Consider the following 9702-nt stretch of genomic DNA (forward strand, 5'->3'; position numbering starts at 1 on the left):
TTGTTCCAATTGCATATTCTATTTAAACTTTGCACCACTTTTTTTTATTTTTCCATCTATTCGGATTAGAACTTAGAAGACAAAAGCATTTCACAGTTTGTTTAAATTTTAAAACTTTAAGTGGATCTGTGTCAATTGCTGCAAGTATTTAACTATTTATTTTTGATATTTGTTCTCCCTTACTTTACTCTTTTCATTGTCCTAATTTATATTAAAAGCAGAATCTTTAGTTCAATCGAAACCATGATTATGGCTAATGATATTTGTTTCAAGTGTCCAATATTGTGATTAATGCAAATTTGTTGTGAGCAGGAGAGTGAGAAGAGCAAAAAGGGGACAAATCATTTCAAATGGAATTAGCTGATAGAGCAGTTGGATTTCTACTAACTTAGCTCATCAATATTCACTTATTATACATTCTGGGTTTAATCTTGGTTAGTACTATTATCTAACTCCCCAATTATATAATTAAAATCAAGTTAGCTTGCTATTATTGCTTTAAAAAATTTCAACTTGCTAGTAGGAGTAGCTTGTGTGTTGATGTTTTTTTTGGTGTTTGATTTTCAGCCATTTGTAGATGGTGATCACTTTGTGCACAAGTATTTCTTGCCTCAAGAGTATGCCATACTAATACCGGTTTCAGCTGGTATTGCAATTCTTTGCTTCTTGTGCATATTTATTGGATTGGTCATGCTCAAATCAAGAAAGAAGAAGCCTTAATTGTTGTATGTTTTGGAGGTTATTTAGTTGTCCTTTTTAATGTAACTAATGTTCTTTTTTGTGAAGGCAATTAGTGTTTTTTTATCTGATAAAATGAGAAGAAATTTATTGCTTTATAACTTATAAGAGTTCAATGTTATTATCCTATGACTATGAGTGGTTTTGTTTTGATTGGATTAGAGATGTTCACAATAGAGCAGTACATCAAGATCTTTTTTTTTTTTTTTTTACAAAAAAAAGAAAACTTAAGATGTGCTTGTGTGTTGAGATTTTGGAGAAGAGAAGATATTGAAGTGAAAAGTTTGACAAGTAAAATAGAATCATAGTCACCCTTCAAACCATTCACTTTTGTCCCTTCTCCCAGACCTTAATTTACAAACAACCCTCTAAGAGTATGTTTTCATTGAGGGGGTAAAAATGTGGTGAAGGTTTTCATGGATGAGCTATGTGTAACTTTTTGCGTCAATATTATCCATGAAAATATCACGTCGTCTATTATTTATTACTTTATATTAACAACTTTTAGAAGCAAAAGTCACCTTAATTGCTGTAGCTGAGGGTATAGGAACACTTGAAGTTTTGAAGTAGGTTTTCCTTGCAATTCAAGAATTCTGATTCTGATGGATGTTAGCTATTTGGTGGTATCCTGATATAATTTGCTTGGAATAACATGGGTGAGGAGTGATAGGGGTCAGCAATTTTTGTGATTTGTAGCCATCAAGTAGTCATTAATGATATTTTTAATGGTGTGAAATTACTCACTTTTCTTTTACTGGTTATATGCTTGTTGCTGGCCCTAGACTTTTCCTAACATGGGTTGTTTGATTTGGAATTATATATTCTTATTCTTTCTTCATTATTACTATTTAAAATTTCAGTGGTTTCTGGCAGAAAAAGTTTTTATAAGCTATTTACATGATTTTATTGCTTACTATGATGTACGGACACTGACACGGACACAGGACACGACACAACACGGGACACGTCGACACGCAAATTTTAAAATCTTACATGGCACGGGGACACGCATATATATAAAATATAAAGTATTTTTTAGATAAATTGTAATGATATTTTGATATTTTATTGATGTTAAAATATAAATTAAAATTTTTAATTACTTTTAATGTCTTATTTTAATTATATCAAGTATTTAAAATATTTTTTGTTTTAATAAATAATAATATATACTATATCTAAATTTATTTTAAGAATATATGTTAAGAATAATACTGGACACACGGACACGTAATGATATTTAGGTGTGTCCAGGCATGTTTGGAGAAAAAATTTTTATTTTTTATTAAAATACGGTTAGATACAGCAGACACGCGTGTCGGACGAATGTCAGTGAGTGTCGTGTTCGTGTTCGAAATGTGTCCGACACGCGAACACGATAACTTAGTGAAGTGTCCGTGCTTTATAGATTGCTTATGCTCTTCTTCTTGGGCATGTTGAATAAGTTATATTTAGGTAAACAATATGATTTAATTTTCCGATGCTTGTAAGGAGCCGCCGGTTGCCTTTTCATCGCTCTTTTCGCCTCTCTTCCATTACAAGCCTTCATGCATTCACCAACTCCATGACCATAACATGAACATGAATCACTACATATTTAATGGCATACTTAATATCATCAATAATAATATTTTTAGTGAAATCAATTTGGATTAATTGAGTAATCAGCTCACTCGTTCGCTTAAGTAAGTGTTGGGAGTTCAAATCCTACCTTGTGCATGCAGCAACCCATTGTCCAGCGGTAAACCTTTAAATGAAGATCAGATCTGCGATGGATTAGTTCTTAACCTGTTGAAATAGAAGATACCGTAAACAACCAAAAAACCACAAAAAAAAAAATATTTCTAGTGACAAGCAATCCTATATCAATTTGCAGACAAACATTAGCATACTTTTCCCTTTTCGTCAATTTGGTTGCCAAGTCTACCTCGACGGATTTACTTATTGCCATTGTAACACATAGGTCAGTTTGAGTAACCAGCATAATTAAGTTTTTCTGGAAAATATATCTTAAACAATAAATATTTATATTAAAAGTAGCTTATAAATAAGTTATTTTGTATTTAGTTTTTTAATTCTAAAAGTACTTATTTTTAATAAAAAATGATAAAAAGATTTTATTACGAAAAAAATCATTTTTTTTTAAACTTCTCTATAAATACTAAAATAATATTTTAAAAAAGTACAATTTAATCTTAAAAATTGTACCAACATTAAGTTAAAAAAAAATCACTTATGAACTTGTTCAAACAAACCCATATTATAGCTCCTTCTTGGTAACACCAAATAGGCAAACTTGTGATTGTGAGTTTGTGACCCATATTAACGTAGAACCAAAGGAGTTCTCGCTGGTTCTGTAAACATCACTCGCGGAGGTACAAGATCGTTTTGCTTTCCTTTTACCCGTGTAAAAAACTAAAAATAATAGTTTAATTTATTTTTGGGCTTTTTTTATTCGGTCAAATAGATTAGATAATTCTTAATTTTTTTTTTTGGGTCAAGTACCCCTTAAACACACATCCCTTTCTTTTTCTAATGGGTTCTATATATCAATTTTCTAGACATAGCTAGGATTTGAATCCAGTGTACCTCCTACCAAAGCAATATAGTTGCCACTAAACCAAACCTTGCGGTGCGATAACCCTCAATTTTAAACACTACAAACTTACCCATACCTCACTCGTACACACAATATTTAAGGGTTCCATCGCTCAGACACATAATACTTAAAGACTGTTTGGCCTAGCCATGTTTCAAACTTAGATGCACTTGTTGGGTTGTCGTGATATGATGACCACTAGGTTTGTAAAAAAAAAAAACTTGTTTGTTATTTTTGGGCTCTTTATTTTGTTTTGCTCGCCCTTGAGAAATGGTTTGGTCAGTTATTAAACTTGTAAGGAAAACTAGCCCAAAATAATGGGCCTGAGAAAAGAAGAAAACATGACCCGAGGCCCAAACTAAGGTTAAGGTTTATTCTTCTGGGTCGCACGCAGTGGCAGAGGAAGAAGGAGGAATACAAAGAGAAACAAGAGCGCCATTCAGTCGAAGAAGAGCAATCCTAAGAATGGGATCGAGAACACAGAGATGGAGCGAGCTGGAGGAGGACGACGAGAACCTCGACTTCCTTCTGCCGCCAAAGCAGGTCATAGGCCCCGACCAGAACGGTATCAAGAAGGTCATCGAATACAAGTTCTCCGACGACGGCAGCAAGGTTAAGATCACCACCACAACACGCACCCGTAAGCTCGCCAACGCTCGCCTCAGCAAGCGCGCCATCGAGCGCCGCTCATGGCCTAAGTTCGGCGACGCCATCCACGAGGACGTCGGTAGCAGGCTCACCATGGTCTCCACCGAAGAGATCCTCCTCGAGCGCCCTAAGCCCCTCGGTCAGTATTTTCTCACTCTATTTTCCGTCGTGGAATCTCACCCTAAAATACTGCGATTTCATTAATGGGCGGTTTTAGATTAGTCTGAATAATGTCAGACATAAATATTGTTTTGAGATGTGTTAATTGATGATTTTACGATGAATAAGGACTGTGACCTTGTGAGTATAGCGTAATTTGGTGGATAATGGAAAACAAAGTTATTAGGTGTTTTACTCTAAGAAAGCACAGTGACCAACTTTTAGTTGGCCAATACTAACCAATTTTAGGGTTTAGAATTTATAATTTAGGTTACAGGTACGGGGTTTATGATTTAGGGTATAGAATTTATGATATAAAATAATTTGAAAAAAGTTGGTTCCCCAGCATTACTCGAATTCCATGTGTGGTGCCATGGCTTTTTTGTATTTCTAATTTTCTACCATCTAGCATATCCCACTGAACAAAACATAGTTATTTTTGTTGTTGATTGTGATGTAGGGTGCAATCCAAATTGTTTGTGCTTGCAGTCAAATTGAAATTTGGATCCCTCTTTAATTTATTTTTTTCTCTTCTGGTATTGGCATTTGAATGAATGTGCTCTACTCTAGAGGATAATTGTTAATAGTTAATACTTTAATAGTTTACATTCATCTTGTACCTGTATCTATCTATTAGACTCTTGTCAAAGCTACGTTTATGTGCATCATCCTGTAGGTGTATGTGTTATCATATTAGAGTTTTGTACTTTGGTTTCGAATTAATATTGACTTTTGCAACTTGTTAACAGGTGCCAAAACTGAGGAACCAAAGGCTACTGGTGATTCATTAGGTCAGAAAGGTGCTGTTCTTATGGTCTGTAGGACTTGTGGGAAGAAGGGTGACCACTGGACTTCAAGGTGCCCCTACAAGGATCTTGCTCCACCGTCAGAGGGATTTGTCGACAAGCCTCCAACATCTGATGCTGCAGCTGCTGTTCCTGGTTCAACAAAGGGAGCATATGTGCCTCCTGGAATGAGAGCCGGTGCGGAGAGAACTGGATCGGACATGCGGCGCAGGAATGATGAGAACTCTGTGAGGGTCACTAACTTATCGGAGGACACAAGAGAGCCTGATTTGCTCGAACTGTTCCGCCCATTTGGTGCAGTGAGCAGAGTCTATGTTGCTATTGATCAAAAGACGGGCATGAGCAGAGGATTTGGATTTGTTAACTTTGTAAACAGGGAAGATGCACAGAGAGCAATTAACAAGCTCAATGGATATGGATATGACAATCTCATCCTCAGAGTTGAATGGGCCACCCCCAGGACAAACTAGATTCTTGTTTGTTTTCTGCCTCTTCCTTTGAAGGGTCTCTTGAAATTTTCCCCAAATTTTTGCAAGAGAATTGTATTGTCTTCATCCTTTGAGATTTTTAAATTAAAGTGAACTCCAATTCAAAATCAGTTGCGCTGATGAGAGAAGAGTTGTTTGCTTGGTTGCCTGATGAAAATCATATAACTAAAGTTTGATGGCCATGTTTCACTTCCGATTTATACGACCACCATTTTTTGAGTTAAATATGAAAATAATAATTGGACAATCCATATTTGTATTGTCAAATAATGATTTGATATATCTTGCCATTTCTAACTGGACCACTTATCAGTTTCTCAAGCTATATTTTTGCGGAATTACAGTTTCTATTTTTTATTCAACGATGCATATGCAAGCAAAATTTTATTCTTGGTTGATAAAATTCAGATGGAATTATAAAAAATTTACATTTGAAAGCCAAAATTGTTGATAAGGCTAAAATCCAAGATCGAACATGAGTGCAACTTAGTGCATAAGCTTCATTCATTCATTCTCCTTAGCTCATTAGTATTAACAATTTAACATAGTATAACAGGGTGCATTAGTAAAATGTGGGTTTTTATTAATGTGAGGTTGATCAAGTTAGTGAGTATCTTAATTTCTTAATCTACATATCTCAAATTCAAGGATCTCTTTTTATGATGGACCACGTTTTAAATCATAAGTGATAAGTCCGGTTCAGAAAAGGAAGAAAAAAAAAAAAAAGAGAGCGAGAGAATTTATCGGAACACGAGCATGCTTTGGATCCACTGATCCACATGAAAATATTCATATACTACATGGAATGGTTAATTTTGTGTTAAAAGAAAAAAAGAAAAAAAAAAGAAATAATAATGAGGCCGAGATGGTGATATGGCCTTCTCTAGTAAGGACTTATCAATGACTAGTGCTAACAATTTTTGTGTAAAAAATAAAAAAAGAACATTTTTTTTTTCTAATACAGAAAGTGTGCATGTGTGTGAAGGAGAAGGACCCTCCCCAAGAAGAGTACAAACCTTGGTATGTGCACTCTCTCTCTCTCTCTTCGCAAATTCTCTTTCTGGGTTGTACCATCCATGGCTTCCTTCGTTGAATCCGGTTGGCAGGTTCTGTCTTTTTCCTACATTTCACTTCATTCATTCGTTCGTTAATAAAGATCTTAACTTTGAACGCACCTTATAATTTTTACAATGTGCCCATTTAGAATTGGTGTTTGTTTCTTTTTCAATGTTTGACTCTTTTTTACATTTTTGAACTTTGTTTTTCCTTCTTTCTTTTTTGATTTTTTCCCTGTGTGATTGCAGTTTTTGATCACGCATTTCAGTGACTTTCAATTGGCATGTTTTGGGAGTTTCTTTCTGCATGAGAGCGTTTTCTTCTTATCTGGACTTCCTTTTGTTTGGTTCGAAAGAGCTGGATGGCTCAGCAACTATAAGATTCAGGTTTATTTATATACTTCATATATTTAACTTTTATGATTTATCTATATATGCTTGTTTTCTCTCCTAAGTTGTTAATTGCTTTGTGGATGTTTTCTCAAAGTTCCAAGGATCAATGTAATTTGCAATGATTGATATATTCCCTATGATAGAGTCATTGTTATTCAGCTATAAAATCAATTTTATGTATTAATTGTGTGATTTATCTATGTCATGCAAGGAATACAAATGGTTCTAATTGATGATGATTTCAACCTTTTTGGTTGGTCATTCCTTAGAAAGTTTGTTCTTCCTCATCTGTATCTCCTACATAAGCAAAATTTCAATGCCAAATAGATATATCATTCTGCATGTTCTATGTGTTTAAAACAGTGAACATATTATATTAATCCTCCCGAAAGTGTTCATGTTTTGTACAGAAGAAATAATTTTTTCACTCTTTCATGAATAGTAAGAGATGAATTTGTCAATTTAAGGCCAGTGTTTTTGTTCTTCATATGTTTCAATTTCGTTAGGAATGAGATTGGGAGTTTACTTTAAAATGATCATTTTTCTTGTTGATTTGAATATGGAGAAACTTAAATATGCAGCTTCTAAGATCTCTTTCTCTTTGCCCATTTTTGTCTTGGGAAGCTTGGGCTGTTAGATTTGAAAACTTCATTATTGCTTGCTTTCATACAGGGGAAAAATAATAGCCCTGCAGCTCAGGAGAAATGTATCGTTCGCTTAATACTGTACCATTTTGGTGTCAATCTACCAGTCGTGATTTTTTCATATCCTGTGTTCAAATATATGGGCATGCGAAGTAGTCTTCCATTGCCATCCTGGTACTTTTTTTTTCTTCAGAGCACTTTCAATACTAATGACATTGGAGCTCCATGATAGGAGCAATATATGTAGAAATTTCTAATATATATCTTCGCTAAGCTTACAAAGAAAATATTCATTTGATTTTGCAGGAATGTAATTCTAACACAAATAATTTTTTACTTCATTTTGGAGGATTTTGTATTTTACTGGGGTCACAGAGTATTGCACACAAAATGGCTGTACAAGCATGTGCACAGTGTTCATCATGAGTGAGTACTATCTGTGTTCTGCAGTTGGTTTGTTCAATCTACTCCCTCCATTGGTTTTTATTTATCACGAATTCATCGTTACTGTTTTAGTAAATCCTTGAATCAACATATATGGATACAACTTATTCACAGACATTAATCCAATTCCAAAAACAGCAGTGATAGATAAAAAAAACAGATCACATAGAGTATTTCTTGTAAGGTTTTCTGTGATGTTCAAATATATCTTCCCATATTCTAAAGGTATGCTACACCATTTGGACTTACTTCGGAATATGCTCATCCTGCCGAAATACTTTTCCTTGGATTTGCTACAATTATTGGCCCTGCTGTCACGGGGCCACACTTGGTAACTCTGTGGTTATGGATGGTTCTGAGAGTGCTGGAGACAGTTGAAGCTCATTGCGGTTACCATTTTCCTTGGAGTCCTTCAAATTTCTTTCCATTATATGGGGGGTGAGCATCAAGTTCTTTCTCCTTCACTATATAACAATGGTTTAGTTTAGTTTCGGTATCATGCTTGCCATTGCTAAAATTTGCATGATCTCTTTTAGATCTGATTTCCATGACTATCATCACCGATTGCTTTACACCAAGTCCGGAAACTACTCGTCAACTTTTACTTACATGGACTGGTATGATATTTTGCTAAATGTATTATTAAATTTCCTTAAAGGATGAACAAGCTTTTCCTTTTAGGTATATAGTTCCACTAATAATACTGTGAGATCTATTCTTTATATCAGGATATTCGGAACAGATATAGGGTATAGAAAGTTGAAAGCATTGAAGAGAGCCACAGTTGAAAACAATCAATGTAACAAAATTTATGAATGAACATCGAACGAGATCAGAATGTGCATATCCATTTTCCACGGCATACGTCTTGCCGCCCATGTCTGGTACCTGTTCTGTTGTTTATATGGAACATTTTCTTTAAAGACACTTTACACTTGTGCCTATTTTTCAGATGATTATAATGATTTTGTTTTCAATGTTCCAAGTTGTTTTGCTTTCAACTTTGGCTTGTCTGGTAGCCACTTTTAGAACGTCCTTGTCAGCATTAACAACAAAATATGTATTTGTGAAGTATATTGGTGTATTTACTATTTAGCATAAATGTTAGGGTTGGACAATTGAAGGTTGAATTCAATGAAATCTTCAGCATGTGTGCAAGATAATAGCTGTGATTTTTATACACGAGTGATAAGTAATGTAAGTGAAGTAAATATGTATTGGAAGCATTCAATTCGGTCTAATTTCTAGTTTGTTCAAATATAAAACTAGAGTATAGGTAAATTTCGTTGCTAATTTTCATTTTATCTGCTTTTTTATGTGATCCGAGGCTGAATGGTGAAATTCATAACATCTTCTACACACATCTCATAAAATTATCTAATATTATGCCCAATATTTCTTGATTTATCATATTTACACTAATCTTCATTAGTAGTGTTATGGAAATTAGTTGCCAAAATCTCTTCTTTCTTACACCTTCATCTCATAAAATTATCTAATATTATGCCCAATATTTCTTGATTTATCATATTTACACTAATCCTCATTAGTAGTGTTATGGAAATTAGTTGCCAAAATCTCTTCTTTCTTACACCTTCATCTCATAAAATTATCTAATATTATGCCCAATATTTCTTGATTTATCATATTTACACTAATCTTCATTAGTAGTGTTATGGAAATTAGTTGCCAAAATCTCTTCTTTCTTACACCTTGAGAATCTCTTAG

The 9702-nt window shown here is 34.2% G+C and overlaps 2 protein-coding genes and 1 pseudogene across 3 annotated transcripts; all 3 read left to right on the forward strand.

The window, feature by feature from the left end:
- On the forward strand, positions 351–949 carry LOC107640513 (annotated as a pseudogene).
- Positions 3720–5620, forward strand: LOC107643519 (eukaryotic translation initiation factor 3 subunit G). Its single transcript, XM_016347196.2, has 2 exons — positions 3720–4124; positions 4894–5620. Exons 1-2 carry the CDS (start codon positions 3803–3805, stop codon positions 5418–5420), a joined length of 849 nt encoding a protein of 282 aa, XP_016202682.1. The 5' UTR covers positions 3720–3802; the 3' UTR covers positions 5421–5620.
- LOC107643518 (methylsterol monooxygenase 2-2) lies at positions 6297–9202 on the forward strand. Of its 2 annotated transcripts, none has more exons than XM_016347194.2 (7): positions 6297–6458; positions 6743–6880; positions 7559–7704; positions 7837–7956; positions 8200–8412; positions 8511–8591; positions 8703–9202. In XM_016347194.2, the coding sequence occupies exons 1-7, from the start codon at positions 6312–6314 to the stop codon at positions 8791–8793; spliced, it is 936 nt and encodes a 311-aa protein (XP_016202680.2). In that variant the 5' UTR covers positions 6297–6311; the 3' UTR covers positions 8794–9202. The 2 variants fall into 2 exon arrangements, with proteins under 2 accessions (XP_016202680.2, XP_016202681.1); XM_016347195.2 differs by having other exon boundaries at positions 6389–6544.

The sequence above is a fragment of the Arachis ipaensis genome, chromosome B05 (genome assembly GCF_000816755.2).
Source record: "Arachis ipaensis cultivar K30076 chromosome B05, Araip1.1, whole genome shotgun sequence".
Lineage (NCBI taxonomy): Eukaryota > Viridiplantae > Streptophyta > Magnoliopsida > Fabales > Fabaceae > Arachis > Arachis ipaensis.